Source organism: Pristiophorus japonicus, chromosome 10, assembly GCF_044704955.1.
Source record: "Pristiophorus japonicus isolate sPriJap1 chromosome 10, sPriJap1.hap1, whole genome shotgun sequence".
In the NCBI taxonomy this organism is placed as follows: domain Eukaryota; kingdom Metazoa; phylum Chordata; class Chondrichthyes; family Pristiophoridae; genus Pristiophorus; species Pristiophorus japonicus.
Window position 1 is genome coordinate 221,892,905 of NC_091986.1, and position 16,876 is coordinate 221,909,780.

Sequence of the window (16,876 nt, forward strand, 5' to 3'; positions counted from 1 at the left end):
AGGGTTATGGGGATCGGGCAGGGAAGTGCAGCTGAGTCCGTGATCAGATCAGCCATGATCTTAATGAATGGTGGAGCAGGCTCGAGGGGGCGAATGGCTGACTCCTGCTCCGATGTCTTCTGTTCTGTGCTGTAACCATTCTATGATAATGAGAAATTAAGTAATTCAGCACAGACCCAGGATAGAGCCCTGGGACCTTTCTGGTCTATCTGCCTCAGTGACCCGCCAGGTTTGGCGGGGGGGGTGGGGGTGGGGGAATGTGAACACTTAAATGTTTGGGTGCTGATCAGTTGCAATTGCACTCTTACTGACCTCATCGCTCTCCTCTACGTCGACATTTCCATTGGCGTCATCGTCCATCTGTTTGTGAATGCTCATGATGGCCTCGAAGCGAAGTACCTCCTCTTCGATCTGGCACGAGGCTTCATCGATCCTGCAGAGGTCTGAAGGGAGAAACAAAATTAGATTGGGGTCCCACCTCCAATCCCAGCAGCCCTCCCCGAAGAAAATCCGTGCAACTGAACCCCAAAATGGCACACACGCAGGATTTGAGACCCATCACTGGGGAGCACGCTCGCACGCAACATTGGGTTGTGGAGAGACCCATTTGCCCGGCACAGATTCCTTTTACTTCCAAACCCACTGGGACTTTTTACCCGAGCTCTGCAGGTGGCAGACTTGTCTGGTTTGAAAAAGCATCTGGGATAATTATTTCCTCTCCTGCACCAAACATTTTTGAAATGAGAATGTAAAGGGCAGGGTGACATTACATATCCTAATCCCTGGCAGTGAGGTGTTTGATGTATTACAGCCAGATATGCACTACACAACAGGCTGTGCAGTAGTATAGGAGAGTGTTGGGCCAGGGACCAAATTATGAGGCTTCAAAAGCTCCTTGGCTGCAAACTTGTCCGTGCACTGAAGGCCTGTATACAGTGATGTCTCCAGGGTTTGAGTGCAGTGCAGTGCAGGGAGAGTGTGTAAACCTGGCCCAGTGTCTGCAGTCAGTCAGTGCAGGGAGTGTGTGTAAACCTGGCCTAGTGTCTGCAGTCAGTCAGTGCAGGGAGTGTGTGTAAACCTGGCCCAGTGTCTGCAGTCAGTCAGTGCAGGGAGAGTGTGTAAACCTGGCCCAGTGTCTGCAGTCAGTCAGTGCAGGGAGAGTGTGTAAACCTAGCCCAGTGTCTGCAGTCAGTCAGTGCAGGGAGAGTGTGTAAACCTGACCCAGTGTCTGCAGTCAGTCAGTGCAGGGAGAGTGTGTAAACCTGGCCCAGTGTCTGCAGTCAGTCAGTGCAGGGAGAGTGTGTAAACCTGGCCCAGTGTCTGCAGTCAGTCAGTGCAGGGAGTGTGTAAACCTGACCCAGTGACTGCAGTCAGTCAGTGCGGGGAGAGTGTGTAAACCTGGCCCAGTGTCTGCAGTCAGTCAGTGCAGGGAGAGTGTGTAAACCTGGCCCAGTGTCTGCAGTCAGTCAGTGCAGGGAGAGTGTGTAAACCTGGCCCAGTGTCTGCAGTCAGTCAGTGCAGGGAGAGTGTGTAAACCTGGCCCAGTGTCTGCAGTCAGTCAGTGTAGGGAGAGTGTGTAAACCTGGCCCAGTGTCTGCAGTCAGTCAGTGCAGGGAGAGTGTGTAAACCTGACCCAGTGTCTGCAGTCAGTCAGTGCAGGGAGAGTGTGTAAACCTGGCCCAGTGTCTGCTGTCAGTCAGTGCAGGGAGAGTGTGTAAACCTGGCCCAGTGTCTGCAGTCAGTCAGTGCAGGGAGAGTGTGTAAACCTGGCCCAGTGTCTGCTGTCAGTCAGTGCAGGGAGAGTGTGTAAACCTGACCCAGTGTCTGCAGTCAGTCAGTGCAGGGAGAGTGTGTAAACCTGGCCCAGTGTCTGCAGTCAGTCAGTGCAGGGAGAGTGTGTAAACCTGGCCCAGTGTCTGCTGTCAGTCAGTGCAGGGAGAGTGTGTAAACCTGGCCCAGTGTCTGCAGTCAGTCAGTGCAGGGAGAGTGTGTAAACCTGGCCCAGTGTCTGCAGTCAGTCAGTGCAGGGAGAGTGTGTAAACCTGGCCCAGTGTCTGCAGTCAGTCAGTGCAGGGAGAGTGTGTAAACCTGGCCCAGTGTCTGCAGTCAGTCAGTGCAGGGAGAGTGTGTAAACCTGGCCCAGTGCCTGCAGTCAGTCAGTGCAGGGAGAGTGTGTAGACCTGGCCCAGTGTCTGCAGTCAGTCAGTGCAGGAAGAGTGTGTAAACCTGGCCCAGTGTCTGCAGTCAGTCAGTGCAGGGAGAGTGTGTAAACCTGGCCCAGTGTCTGCAGTCAGTCAGTGCAGGGAGAGTGTGTAAACCTGGCCCAGTGTCTGCAGTCAGTCAGTGCAGGGAGAGTGTGTAAACCTGGCGCAGTGTCTGCAGTCAGTCAGTGCAGGGAGAGTGTGTAAACCTGGCCCAGTGTCTGCAGTCAGTCAGTGCAGGGAGAGTGTATAAACCTGGCCCAGTGTCTGCAGTCAGTCAGTGCAGGGAGAGTGTGTAAACCTGGCCCAGTGTCTGCAGTCAGTCAGTGCAGGGAGAGTGTGTAAACCTGGCCCAGTGTCTGCAGTCAGTCAGTGCAGGGAGAGTGTGTAAACCTGGCCCAGTGTCTGCAGTCAGTCAGTGCAGGGAGAGTGTGTAAACCTGACCCAGTGTCTGCAGTCAGTCAGTGCAGGGAGAGTGTGTAAACCTGGCCCAGTGTCTGCAGTCAGTCAGTGCAGGGAGAGTGTGTAAACCTGGCCCAGTGTCTGCAGTCAGTCAGTGCGGGGAGAGTGTGTAAACCTGGCCCAGTGTCTGCTGTCAGTCAGTGCGGGGAGAGTGTGTAAACCTGGCCCAGTGTCTGCAGTCAGTCAGTGCAGGGAGAGTGTGTAAACCTGACCCAGTGTCTGCAGTCAGTCAGTGCAGGGAGAGTGTGTAAACCTGGCCCAGTGACTGCAGTCAGTCAGTGCAGGGAGAGTGTGTAAACCTGGCCCAGTGTCTGCAGTCAGTCAGTGCAGGGAGAGTGTGTAAACCTGGCCCAGTGTCTGCAGTCAGTCAGTGCAGGGAGAGTGTGTAAACCTGGCCCAGTGTCTGCAGTCAGTCAGTGCAGGGAGAGTGTGTAAACCTGGCCCAGTGTCTGCAGTCAGTCAGTGCAGGGAGAGTGTGTAAACCTGGCCCAGTGTCTGCAGTCAGTCAGTGCGGGGAGAGTGTGTAAACCTGGCCCAGTGTCTGCAGTCAGTCAGTGCAGGGAGAGTGTGTAAACCTGGCTCAGTGTCTGCAGTCAGTCAGTGCAGGGAGAGTGTGTAAACCTGACCCAGTGTCTGCAGTCAGTCAGTGCAGGGAGAGTGTGTAAACCTGGCCCAGTGTCTGCAGTCAGTCAGTGCAGGGAGAGTGTGTAAACCTGACCCAGTGTCTGCAGTCAGTCAGTGCAGGGAGAGTGTGTAAACCTGACCCAGTGTCTGCAGTCAGTCAGTGCGGGGAGAGTGTGTAAACCTGGCCCAGTGTCTGCAGTCAGTCAGTGCAGGGAGAGTGTGTAAACCTGGCCCAGTGTCTGCAGTCAGTCAGTGCAGGGAGAGTGTGTAAACCTGGCCCAGTGTCTGCAGTCAGTCAGTGCAGGGAGAGTGTGTGAACCTGGCCCAGTGTCTGCAGTCAGTCAGTGCAGGGAGAGTGTGTAAACCTGGCCCAGTGTCTGCAGTCAGTCAGTGCAGGGAGAGTGTGTAAACCTGGCCCAGTGTCTGCAGTCAGTCAGTGCAGGGAGAGTGTGTAAACCTGGCCGCATGTCTGCAGTCAGTCAGTGCAGGGAGAGTGTGTAAACCTGGCCCAGTGTCTGCAGTCAGTCAGTGCAGGGAGAGTGTGTAAACCTGGCCCAGTGTCTGCAGTCAGTCAGTGCAGGGAGAGTGTGTAAACCTGGCCCAGTGTCTGCAGTCAGTCAGTGCAGGGAGAGTGTGTAAACCTGGCCCAGTGTCTGCAGTCAGTCAGTGCAGGGAGAGTGTGTAAACCTGACGCAGTGACTGCCGTCAGTCAGTGCAGGGAGAGTGTGTAAACCTGGCCCAGTGTCTGCAGTCAGTCAGTGCAGGGAGAGTGTGTAAACCTGACCCAGTGACTGCCGTCAGTCAGTGCAGGGAGAGTGTGTAAACCTGGCCCAGTGTCTTCAGTCAGTCAGTGCAGGGAGAGTGTGTAAACCTGACCCAGTGTCTGCAGTCAGTCAGTGCAGGGAGAGTGTGTAAACCTGGCCCAGTGTCTGCAGTCAGTCAGTGCAGGGAGAGTGTGTAAACCTGACCCAGTGACTGCCGTCAGTCAGTGCAGGGAGAGTGTGTAAACCTGGCCCAGTGTCTGCAGTCAGTCAGTGCAGGGAGAGTGTGTAAACGTGGCCCAGTGTCTACAGTCAGTCAGTGCAGGGAGAGTGTGTAAACCTGGCCCAGTGTCTGCAGTCAGTCAGTGCAGGGCGAGTGTGTAAACCTGGCCCAGTGACTGCAGTCAGTCAGTGCAGGGAGAGTGTGTAAACCTGGCCCAGTGTCTGCAGTCAGTCAGTGCAGGGAGAGTGTGTAAACCTGACCCAGTGTCTGCAGTCAGTCAGTGCAGGGAGAGTGTGTAAACCTGGCCCAGTGTCTGCAGTCAGTCAGTGCAGGGAGAGTGTGTAAACCTGGCCCAGTGTCTGCAGTCAGTCAGTGCAGGGAGAGTGTGTAAACCTGGCCCAGTGTCTGCAGTCAGTCAGTGCAGGGAGAGTGTGTAAACCTGGCCCAGTGTCTGCAGTCAGTCAGTGCAGGGAGAGTGTGTAAACCTGGCCCAGTGTCTGCAGTCAGTCAGTGCAGGGAGAGTGTGTAAACCTGGCCCAGTGTCTGCAGTCAGTCAGTGCAGGGAGAGTGTGTAAACCTGGCCCAGTGTCTGCAGTCAGTCAGTGCAGGGAGAGTGTGTAAACCTGGCCCAGTGTCTGCAGTCAGTCAGTGCGGGGAGAGTGTGTAAACCTGGCCCAGTGTCTGCAGTCAGTCAGTGCGGGGAGAGTGTGTAAACCTGGCCCAGTGTCTGCAGTCAGTCAGTGCAGGGAGAGTGTGTAAACCTGGCCCAGTGTCTTCAGTCAGTCAGTGCAGGGAGAGTGTGTAAACCTGGCCCAGTGTCTGCAGTCAGTCAGTGCAGGGAGAGTGTGTAAACCTGGCGCAGTGTCTGCAGTCAGTCAGTGCAGGGAGAGTGTGTAAACCTGGCCCAGTGTCTGCAGTCAGTCAGTGCAGGGAGAGTGTGTAAACCTGGCCCAGTGTCTGCAGTCAGTCAGTGCAGGGAGAGTGTGTAAACCTGGCCCAGTGTCTGCAGTCAGTCAGTGCGGGGAGAGTGTGTAAACCTGGCCCAGTGTCTGCAGTCAGTCAGTGCGGGGAGAGTGTGTAAACCTGGCCCAGTGTCTGCAGTCAGTCAGTGCAGGGAGAGTGTGTAAACCTGGCTCAGTGTCTGCAGTCAGTCAGTGCAGGGAGAGTGTGTAAACCTGACCCAGTGTCTGCAGTCAGTCAGTGCAGGGAGAGTGTGTAAACCTGGCCCAGTGTCTGCAGTCAGTCAGTGCAGGGAGAGTGTGTAAACCTGGCCCAGTGTCTGCAGTCAGTCAGTGCAGGGAGAGTGTGTAAACCTGACCCAGTGTCTGCAGTCAGTCAGTGCGGGGAGAGTGTGTAAACCTGGCCCAGTGTCTGCAGTCAGTCAGTGCAGGGAGAGTGTGTAAACCTGGCCCAGTGTCTGCAGTTAGTCAGTGCAGGGAGAGTGTGTAAACCTGGCCCAGTGTCTGCAGTCAGTCAGTGCAGGGAGAGTGTGTAAACCTGGCCCAGTGTCTGCAGTCAGTCAGTGCAGGGAGAGTGTGTAAACCTGGCCCAGTGTCTGCAGTCAGTCAGTGCAGGGAGAGTGTGTAAACCTGGCTCAGTGTCTGCAGTCAGTCAGTGCAGGGAGAGTGTGTAAACCTGGCGCAGTGTCTGCAGTCAGTCAGTGCAGGGAGAGTGTGTAAACCTGGCCCAGTGTCTGCAGTCAGTCAGTGCAGGGAGAGTGTGTAAACCTGGCCCAGTGTCTGCAGTCAGTCAGTGCAGGGAGAGTGTGTAAACCTGGTCCAGTGTCTCCAGTCAGTCAGTGCAGGGAGAGTGTGTAAACCTGGCGCAGTGTCTGCAGTCAGTCAGTGCAGGGAGAGTGTGTAAACCTGGCCCAGTGTCTGCAGTCAGTCAGTGCAGGGAGAGTGTGTAAACCTGACCCAGTGTCTGCAGTCAGTCAGTGCGGGGAGAGTGTGTAAACCTGGCCCAGTGTCTGCAGTCAGTCAGTGCAGGGAGAGTGTGTAAACCTGGCCCAGTGTCTGCAGTCAGTCAGTGCAGGGAGAGTGTGTAAACCTGGCTCAGTGTCTGCAGTCAGTCAGTGCAGGGAGAGTGTGTAAACCTGGCGCAGTGTCTGCAGTCAGTCAGTGCAGGGAGAGTGTGTAAACCTGGCCCAGTGTCTGCAGTCAGTCAGTGCAGGGAGAGTGTGTAAACCTGGCCCAGTGTCTGCAGTCAGTCAGTGCAGGGAGAGTGTGTAAACCTGGTCCAGTGTCTCCAGTCAGTCAGTGCAGGGAGAGTGTGTAAACCTGGCGCAGTGTCTGCAGTCAGTCAGTGCAGGGAGAGTGTGTAAACCTGGCCCAGTGTCTGCAGTCAGTCAGTGCAGGGAGAGTGTGTAAACCTGGCCCAGTGTCTGCAGTCAGTCAGTGCAGGGAGAGTGTGTAAACCTGGTCCAGTGTCTCCAGTCAGTCAGTGCAGGGAGAGTGTGTAAACCTGGCCCAGTGTCTGCAGTCAGTCAGTGCAGGGAGAGTGTGTAAACCTGGTCCAGTGTCTCCAGTCAGTCAGTGCAGGGAGAGTGTGTAAACCTGGCGCAGTGTCTGCAGTCAGTCAGTGCAGGGAGAGTGTGTAAACCTGGCCCAGTGTCTGCAGTCAGTCAGTGCAGGGAGAGTGTGTAAACCTGGCCCAGTGACTGCAGTCAGTCAGTGCAGGGAGAGTGTGTAAACCTGGCCCAGTGACTGCAGTCAGTCAGTGCAGGGAGAGTGTGTAAACCTGGCCCAGTGTCTGCAGTCAGTCAGTGCAGGGAGTGTGTGTAAACCTGGCCCAGTGTCTGCAGTCAGTCAGTGCAGGGAGAGTGTGTAAACCTGACCCAGTGTCTGCAGTCAGTCAGTGCAGGGAGAGTGTGTAAACCTGGCCCAGTGACTGCAGTCAGTCAGTGCAGGGAGAGTGTGTAAACCTGGCCCAGTGACTGCAGTCAGTCAGTGCAGGGAGAGTGTGTAAACCTGGCCCAGTGTCTGCAGTCAGTCAGTGCAGGGAGTGTGTGTAAACCTGGCCCAGTGTCTGCAGTCAGTCAGTGCAGGGAGAGTGTGTAAACCTGACCCAGTGTCTGCAGTCAGTCAGTGCAGGGAGAGTGTATAAACCTGGCCCAGTGTCTGCAGTCAGTCAGTGCAGGGAGAGTGTGTAAACCTGGCCCAGTGTCTGCAGTCAGTCAGTGCAGGGAGAGTGTGTAAACCTGGCCCAGTGTCTGCAGTCAGTCAGTGCAGGGAGTGTGTGTAAACCTGGCCCAGTGACTGCAGTCAGTCAGTGCAGGGAGAGTGTGTAAACCTGGCCCAGTGTCTGCAGTCAGTCAGTGCAGGGAGAGTGTGTAAACCTGGCCCAGTGTCTGCAGTCAGTCAGTGCAGGGAGAGTGTGTAAACCTGACCCAGTGTCTGCAGTCAGTCAGTGCAGGGAGAGTGTGTAAACCTGGCCCAGTGTCTGCAGTCAGTCAGTGCAGGGAGAGTGTGTAAACCTGGCCCAGTGTCTGCAGTCAGTCAGTGCAGGGAGAGTGTGTAAACCTGGCCCAGTGTCTGCAGTCAGTCAGTGCAGGGAGAGTGTGTAAACCTGGCCCAGTGTCTGCAGTCAGTCAGTGCAGGGAGAGTGTGTAAACCTGGCCCAGTGTCTGCAGTCAGTCAGTGCAGGGAGAGTGTGTAAACCTGACGCAGTGACTGCCGTCAGTCAGTGCAGGGAGAGTGTGTAAACCTGGCCCAGTGTCTGCAGTCAGTCAGTGCAGGGAGAGTGTGTAAACCTGACCCAGTGACTGCCGTCAGTCAGTGCAGGGAGAGTGTGTAAACCTGGCCCAGTGTCTTCAGTCAGTCAGTGCAGGGAGAGTGTGTAAACCTGACCCAGTGTCTGCAGTCAGTCAGTGCAGGGAGAGTGTGTAAACCTGGCCCAGTGTCTGCAGTCAGTCAGTGCAGGGAGAGTGTGTAAACCTGACCCAGTGACTGCCGTCAGTCAGTGCAGGGAGAGTGTGTAAACCTGGCCCAGTGTCTGCAGTCAGTCAGTGCAGGGAGAGTGTGTAAACGTGGCCCAGTGTCTACAGTCAGTCAGTGCAGGGAGAGTGTGTAAACCTGGCCCAGTGTCTGCAGTCAGTCAGTGCAGGGCGAGTGTGTAAACCTGGCCCAGTGACTGCAGTCAGTCAGTGCAGGGAGAGTGTGTAAACCTGGCCCAGTGTCTGCAGTCAGTCAGTGCAGGGAGAGTGTGTAAACCTGACCCAGTGTCTGCAGTCAGTCAGTGCAGGGAGAGTGTGTAAACCTGGCCCAGTGTCTGCAGTCAGTCAGTGCAGGGAGAGTGTGTAAACCTGGCCCAGTGTCTGCAGTCAGTCAGTGCAGGGAGAGTGTGTAAACCTGGCCCAGTGTCTGCAGTCAGTCAGTGCAGGGAGAGTGTGTAAACCTGGCCCAGTGTCTGCAGTCAGTCAGTGCAGGGAGAGTGTGTAAACCTGGCCCAGTGTCTGCAGTCAGTCAGTGCAGGGAGAGTGTGTAAACCTGGCCCAGTGTCTGCAGTCAGTCAGTGCAGGGAGAGTGTGTAAACCTGGCCCAGTGTCTGCAGTCAGTCAGTGCAGGGAGAGTGTGTAAACCTGGCCCAGTGTCTGCAGTCAGTCAGTGCGGGGAGAGTGTGTAAACCTGGCCCAGTGTCTGCAGTCAGTCAGTGCGGGGAGAGTGTGTAAACCTGGCCCAGTGTCTGCAGTCAGTCAGTGCAGGGAGAGTGTGTAAACCTGGCCCAGTGTCTTCAGTCAGTCAGTGCAGGGAGAGTGTGTAAACCTGGCCCAGTGTCTGCAGTCAGTCAGTGCAGGGAGAGTGTGTAAACCTGGCGCAGTGTCTGCAGTCAGTCAGTGCAGGGAGAGTGTGTAAACCTGGCCCAGTGTCTGCAGTCAGTCAGTGCAGGGAGAGTGTGTAAACCTGGCCCAGTGTCTGCAGTCAGTCAGTGCAGGGAGAGTGTGTAAACCTGGCCCAGTGTCTGCAGTCAGTCAGTGCGGGGAGAGTGTGTAAACCTGGCCCAGTGTCTGCAGTCAGTCAGTGCGGGGAGAGTGTGTAAACCTGGCCCAGTGTCTGCAGTCAGTCAGTGCAGGGAGAGTGTGTAAACCTGGCTCAGTGTCTGCAGTCAGTCAGTGCAGGGAGAGTGTGTAAACCTGACCCAGTGTCTGCAGTCAGTCAGTGCAGGGAGAGTGTGTAAACCTGGCCCAGTGTCTGCAGTCAGTCAGTGCAGGGAGAGTGTGTAAACCTGGCCCAGTGTCTGCAGTCAGTCAGTGCAGGGAGAGTGTGTAAACCTGACCCAGTGTCTGCAGTCAGTCAGTGCGGGGAGAGTGTGTAAACCTGGCCCAGTGTCTGCAGTCAGTCAGTGCAGGGAGAGTGTGTAAACCTGGCCCAGTGTCTGCAGTTAGTCAGTGCAGGGAGAGTGTGTAAACCTGGCCCAGTGTCTGCAGTCAGTCAGTGCAGGGAGAGTGTGTAAACCTGGCCCAGTGTCTGCAGTCAGTCAGTGCAGGGAGAGTGTGTAAACCTGGCCCAGTGTCTGCAGTCAGTCAGTGCAGGGAGAGTGTGTAAACCTGGCTCAGTGTCTGCAGTCAGTCAGTGCAGGGAGAGTGTGTAAACCTGGCGCAGTGTCTGCAGTCAGTCAGTGCAGGGAGAGTGTGTAAACCTGGCCCAGTGTCTGCAGTCAGTCAGTGCAGGGAGAGTGTGTAAACCTGGCCCAGTGTCTGCAGTCAGTCAGTGCAGGGAGAGTGTGTAAACCTGGTCCAGTGTCTCCAGTCAGTCAGTGCAGGGAGAGTGTGTAAACCTGGCGCAGTGTCTGCAGTCAGTCAGTGCAGGGAGAGTGTGTAAACCTGGCCCAGTGTCTGCAGTCAGTCAGTGCAGGGAGAGTGTGTAAACCTGACCCAGTGTCTGCAGTCAGTCAGTGCGGGGAGAGTGTGTAAACCTGGCCCAGTGTCTGCAGTCAGTCAGTGCAGGGAGAGTGTGTAAACCTGGCCCAGTGTCTGCAGTCAGTCAGTGCAGGGAGAGTGTGTAAACCTGGCTCAGTGTCTGCAGTCAGTCAGTGCAGGGAGAGTGTGTAAACCTGGCGCAGTGTCTGCAGTCAGTCAGTGCAGGGAGAGTGTGTAAACCTGGCCCAGTGTCTGCAGTCAGTCAGTGCAGGGAGAGTGTGTAAACCTGGCCCAGTGTCTGCAGTCAGTCAGTGCAGGGAGAGTGTGTAAACCTGGTCCAGTGTCTCCAGTCAGTCAGTGCAGGGAGAGTGTGTAAACCTGGCGCAGTGTCTGCAGTCAGTCAGTGCAGGGAGAGTGTGTAAACCTGGCCCAGTGTCTGCAGTCAGTCAGTGCAGGGAGAGTGTGTAAACCTGGCCCAGTGTCTGCAGTCAGTCAGTGCAGGGAGAGTGTGTAAACCTGGTCCAGTGTCTCCAGTCAGTCAGTGCAGGGAGAGTGTGTAAACCTGGCCCAGTGTCTGCAGTCAGTCAGTGCAGGGAGAGTGTGTAAACCTGGTCCAGTGTCTCCAGTCAGTCAGTGCAGGGAGAGTGTGTAAACCTGGCGCAGTGTCTGCAGTCAGTCAGTGCAGGGAGAGTGTGTAAACCTGGCCCAGTGTCTGCAGTCAGTCAGTGCAGGGAGAGTGTGTAAACCTGGCCCAGTGACTGCAGTCAGTCAGTGCAGGGAGAGTGTGTAAACCTGGCCCAGTGACTGCAGTCAGTCAGTGCAGGGAGAGTGTGTAAACCTGGCCCAGTGTCTGCAGTCAGTCAGTGCAGGGAGTGTGTGTAAACCTGGCCCAGTGTCTGCAGTCAGTCAGTGCAGGGAGAGTGTGTAAACCTGACCCAGTGTCTGCAGTCAGTCAGTGCAGGGAGAGTGTGTAAACCTGGCCCAGTGACTGCAGTCAGTCAGTGCAGGGAGAGTGTGTAAACCTGGCCCAGTGACTGCAGTCAGTCAGTGCAGGGAGAGTGTGTAAACCTGGCCCAGTGTCTGCAGTCAGTCAGTGCAGGGAGTGTGTGTAAACCTGGCCCAGTGTCTGCAGTCAGTCAGTGCAGGGAGAGTGTGTAAACCTGACCCAGTGTCTGCAGTCAGTCAGTGCAGGGAGAGTGTATAAACCTGGCCCAGTGTCTGCAGTCAGTCAGTGCAGGGAGAGTGTGTAAACCTGGCCCAGTGTCTGCAGTCAGTCAGTGCAGGGAGAGTGTGTAAACCTGGCCCAGTGTCTGCAGTCAGTCAGTGCAGGGAGTGTGTGTAAACCTGGCCCAGTGACTGCAGTCAGTCAGTGCAGGGAGAGTGTGTAAACCTGGCCCAGTGTCTGCAGTCAGTCAGTGCAGGGAGAGTGTGTAAACCTGGCCCAGTGTCTGCAGTCAGTCAGTGCAGGGAGAGTGTGTAAACCTGACCCAGTGTCTGCAGTCAGTCAGTGCAGGGAGAGTGTGTAAACCTGGCCCAGTGTCTGCAGTCAGTCAGTGCAGGGAGAGTGTGTAAACCTCGCCCAGTGTCTGCAGTCAGTCAGTGCAGGGAGTGTGTGTAAACCTGGCCCAGTGACTGCAGTCAGTCAGTGCAGGGAGAGTGTGTAAACCTGGCCCAGTGTCTGCAGTCAGTCAGTGCAGGGAGAGTGTGTAAACCTGGCCCAGTGTCTGCAGTCAGTCAGTGCGGGGAGAGTGTGTAAACCTGGCCCAGTGTCTGCAGTCAGTCAGTGCAGGGAGAGTGTGTAAACCTGGCCCAGTGTCTGCAGTCAGTCAGTGCGGGGAGAGTGTGTAAACCTGGCCCAGTGACTGCAGTCAGTCAGTGCAGGGAGAGTGTGTAAACCTGGCCCAGTGTCTGCAGTCAGTCAGTGCAGGGAGAGTGTGTAAACCTGGCGCAGTGTCTGCAGTCAGTCAGTGCAGGTAGAGTGTGTAAACCTGGCCCAGTGTCTGCAGTCAGTCAGTGCAGGGAGAGTGTGTAAACCTGGCCCAGTGTCTGCAGTCAGTCAGTGCAGGGAGAGTGTGTAAACCTGGCCCAGTGTCTGCAGTCAGTCAGTGCAGGGAGTGTGTGTAAACCTGGCCCAGTGACTGCAGTCAGTCAGTGCAGTGCTGCCTGCGACACGGCTTGTAACACCCACTACACGCTGGCAAGTACACCGAGCCCTGCAGCCCCATTACACTTCTGTTTGCAGACCTGAACTAGCGCCCTGTGTAGGATTTCACCAGCTCAGTAACGGACGGAGAATCAGAGAACGGTTACAGCACGGAAGGCGGCCATTCGGCCCGTCGAGCCCATGCCGACTCTCAGCCAGTCCCACTTCCCCGCCCTTTCCCCGGGGCCCTGCAAATTTTTCCTTCAGATACTTATCCAACTCCCCTTTGAAAGCCACGATTGTGTCTGCCTCCCCCAACCTCTCAGGCAGCGCATTCCAGATCCTAACCACTCGCTGGGTAAAAAAGGTTTTTCTTACATCGTCTTTGGTTCTTTTGCCAATCACCTTAAATCTTGTGTCCCTCTAATTCTCAACCCTTCCACCAATGGGAACAGTCTCTCTCTCTCTCTACTCTGTCCAGACCCCTCATGATTGTGAACACCTCGATCAAATCTTCTCTCAACCTTCTCTGCTCCAAGGAGAACAACCCCAGCTTCTCCAGTCTATCCACGTCACTGAAGTCCCTCATCCCTGGAACCATTCTCGTAAATCTTTTCTGCTCCCTCTCTAAGGCCTTCACATCCTTCCTAAAGTGCGGAGCCCAGAATGGGCTGGATTTTCCCCAAGCAGCTTTGTCGGCGCACTGACCTGAAGCGCGCTGGAAACGGCGCCGGCAAAAACTCGCCCCACCCTGGCCGCTGCGTAGTCCCCGGAGTCCTGGCGTGGCGTGGAGACTGAGGGTGGGGGGAGCAACAGGCCAGCGCACTGCCTGCACCTGTGCGCATGCTCCTGCCCTCCCAGCGTGTCCAGTGGGCTGTGAGCAGGACCCGATGTTCACAGCCCCTATCCCTGGTCGAAGTCCGATCTCGCCGCATCCTATCCCTGGCCGGGTGGACTCCCACACCGGCCGGCTGAGTTCCCGGGCAGGTCAGGAGTTTGCTTTTATTTTTTATTTCGTGACTGCTTGAAACTTTTGATTTGGGGGGTGGGGGAGAGGGGGTATTTAGTGGCTGTGCTTGAGCCTTTTGATTGGGGAGGGTCGGGGGGAGGAGAGTTTTGGGGGGGTGGGGGGGGGAGATGAGACTTCCAGACCCACGAGCTGTGATTCCCCCGCCCCCCCCCCCCACCCTCCAGACGCCCTGGCCCAGCAGCTGTGACTTCTCCAATCGTCTTCCCTCCCCTATCCCAGGCCGAATGGCCTCACACACAGGCCAGCCCGCTGCCTTTCCCGGGCAGACTTTAAAGATAAGGTAGCATTTACTTCTTTTTTTTTTATATTGTATTTTAATGGTTTGAGCTTTTCCTTGCAATGTTTGGTGCTCGGTTGTTGAGGTCCTCTCCAGTACCCTTCCCTCCCCTAATGTCTGCCAAATGTGTGCTGCTTTTTCTTCACTGCCCGCAAGGTTTTTCAGAGCTGGCCACACACGCTGACCTAAGTGGATTTGGAGTAAGTTTTAGCTGGCCAAAGTGGCATAAATGGCCAAAACTGGAGTAAGTGTCTGGGAACGCCCCCTTTTGAAAAAAAAAACTGACCTAAAAAAAAATCGTACCTAACTGACTTACTCTGGAGCAAATCTTTTGGGGAAAATGGCATTTTCTAACTTACACCAGAAAAAACAACTTATTCCAAAAAAATGAATGCAAGTCATGGTCAATAACTCCAGTTGGGACCAAACCAGTGTTTTATACAGGTTCATGATAATTTCCACACTTTAGTACCCTATGCCTCTATTTATGAAGCCCAGGATCCCATCAGCCATTTTAACACTTTTTCACCCTGCTCCCTGCAATGATTCCTGCATACTTACCCCAGGTCTCTCTGCTCATGCACCCACTTTAAAAATTCCACATTTATTTAATGAACTGAATTTAAATTCTCCCAGCTGCTGTGGTGGGATTTGAACTCTGATCTCTGGAATACTGGTCCAGCACCATAACCATGATGCTACCATACCCCTATAAACAATGCAGGGACACAGACCAGAATACCCAGTGTGGTTTTGACGTCATCATCATCATAGGCAGTCCCTCGAAATCGAGGAAGACTTGCTTCCACTCCCAAAGTAAGTTCTCTGGTGGCTGAACAGTCCGATACGAGAGCCACAGACCCTGTTACAGGTGGGACAGACATTCGTCGAGGGAAGGGGTCAGTAGGGCTGGTTTGCCGCGCACTCCTTCCGCTGCCTGCGCCTGACCTCTTCATGCTCCTTGCATCGAGCCTCAAAGAGCTCAACGCCCTCCCGGATGCACTTTCTCCACCTCGGGCGGTCTGCGGCCAGGGTCTCCCAGGTGTCAGTGGTGATGTCGCACTTTACCAGGGAGGCTTTGAGGGTGTCCTTATAACGTTTCCGCTGTCCTCCTTTGGCTTGTTTACCATGAAGGAGCTCCACATAAAGCATTTGCTCAGGGAGTCTCGTATCTGGCATGCGTACTATGTGGCCTGCCCAGTGAAGCTGATCGAGTGAGGTCAGTGCTTCAGTACTGGGGATGTTGGCCTGGACGACGACACTGATGTTGGTGCACCTGTCCTCCCAGGGGATTTGCAGCATCTTGCGGAGACATCGTTGGTGATATATCTCCAGCGATTTGAGGTGCCTTCTGTTCAACTGCTGGGAAGGTCCATCAGCGTCAAACGTTGAACACAATAACGAAGAGTCTGGGATTGGAACACGCGCGTGCAGAGCACACTGGATTAGCAGTCCATCGCCTCAAGCTCCCTGCCACCTCGACTCACGACATGTGAAATGTTCATACTGCATTCAATTAAACAACCTGCATTTATATAGCGCCTTTAACATAAAACATCCCAAGGCGCTTCAACTTTGAAACAGCCACATTAGGAAATATTACACAGTGTTACATAGGAGATACGGCCCAGATACAGGCCACTGGGCCCAACCAGTCCATGCCAGCGTTTATGCTCCACTCGAGCCTCCTCCCGTTTTTCCTCATCTAACTCTATCAGCATAACCCTCTATTCCCTTCTCCCTCATATACTTGTCCAGCCTCCCCTTAAATGCATCGATACTATTCGCCTCAACCCCTCCCTGTGGCAGTGAGTTCCACATTCTCACCGCTCTCTGGGTAAAGAGGTTTCTCCTGAATTCCCCATTGGGTTTATTAGTGACTATCTGATATTGATGGTCCCTAGTTCTGGTCTTCCCCACAAGTGGAAACATTCTCTCTGTAGCCACTCGATCAAAACCCTTCATCATTTTAAAGACCTCTATAAGGTCACCCCTCAGCCTTCTTTTTTCTTAGAGAAAAGAGACCCAGCCTGTTCATCCTTTCCTGATATGTACACCCTCACATTTCTGCTATCATCCTCGTAAATCTTCTCTGCACCCTCTCCAGTGCCTCTATATCCTTTTTATAATATGGCGACCAGAACTGTAGAAACATAGAAAATATTTGCAGGAGCAGGCCATTCGGCCCTTCGAGCCTGCACCGCCATTCCAATAAGATCATGGCTGATCATTCACCTCAGTACCCCTTTCCTGCTTTCTCTCCATACCCCTTGATCCCCTTAGCCGTAAGGGCCGTGTACACAGTGCTCCAAGTGTGGTCTAACCAAGGTTCGATACAGGTTTAGCATAACTTTTCAATTCTATCCCTCTAGAAATAAACCCTGGTGCTTGGTTTGTTTTATTGCCTTGCTAACCTGTCGCAATGTTTAGTGATTTGTTTATTTGTTCCTCTCCCCCTCCCAGTAATAAGTGACCACCCTATTCTTTCAACAAAATGTAATACCTCACATTTATCTGTGTTGAACTTCATTTGCCAATTGTATGCCCATTCTGCAAGTTTATTAATGTCCTCCTGTAATGTGTTGCAGGCCTCCTCAGTATTGACTATCGCCCCAATTTGGTGTCATCCGCAAATTATGTTTTTGATTCCAAAGTCTAAATCGTTAACATAAATTGGGAACAACAGTAGTCCCAGCACTGATCCTTGTGGCACACCATATTCACCTTCTGCCACTGTGAATAGCTACCCTTTACCCTACGCTCTGCTTTCTGTCTGGGGCCAGCCAGCGATCCATTCTGTTACTTGTCCCGACTCCGCATTCTCTGATATTGTTCAACAGTCCATTATGTGGTACTTTATCAAAAGCTTTTGGAAATCTCGATAAATTACATCTACTGCGTTAACCTTGTCTACTCTCTCTGTTACCTCTTCAAAAAATTCAATGGGGTTGGTCAAGCAAGACTTTCCCTTTTGAAATCCATGCTGACTATCCGTTATTATATTTTTAGTTTAGATATTGTTCTATTTTCTCCGTTAGCAGGGATACCATTATTTTTCCTACCACCGATGTTAAGCTGACTGGTCTATAATTCCCTGGACATGTTCTATCCCCGTCCTTACATATAGGTATTACGTTAGCTACCCGCCAGTCCTCTGGCACGACAACTGTCTCTAATGAATTATTAAATATGTGTAGTAATGCCTCCATTATCTCTTCCCTAGATTATTTAAAAATGCGAGGATACAATCCATCGTTTTATTTTCTTTGAGTAAGGACAGGTGACCAAAAGCTGAGTC

The 16,876-nt window shown here is 53.8% G+C and overlaps 1 protein-coding gene across 12 annotated transcripts in view; it reads right to left on the reverse strand.

Moving 5' to 3' along the window:
* The window catches only part of stim1b (stromal interaction molecule 1b), a 238,353-nt gene that overhangs the window by 138,073 nt on the left and 83,404 nt on the right, over window positions 1–16,876 (reverse strand). For all 12 annotated transcript variants that reach the window (XR_011595711.1, XM_070892617.1, XM_070892623.1 and 9 more), the window contains one exon: window positions 313–443. Coding sequence is in view for 11 of the 12 variants with exons in the window: in XM_070892617.1 (XP_070748718.1) it covers window positions 313–443 (131 nt within the window). In the remaining variant the exon portion in view is untranslated. The remainder of the gene's footprint in view (window positions 1–312; window positions 444–16,876) is intronic.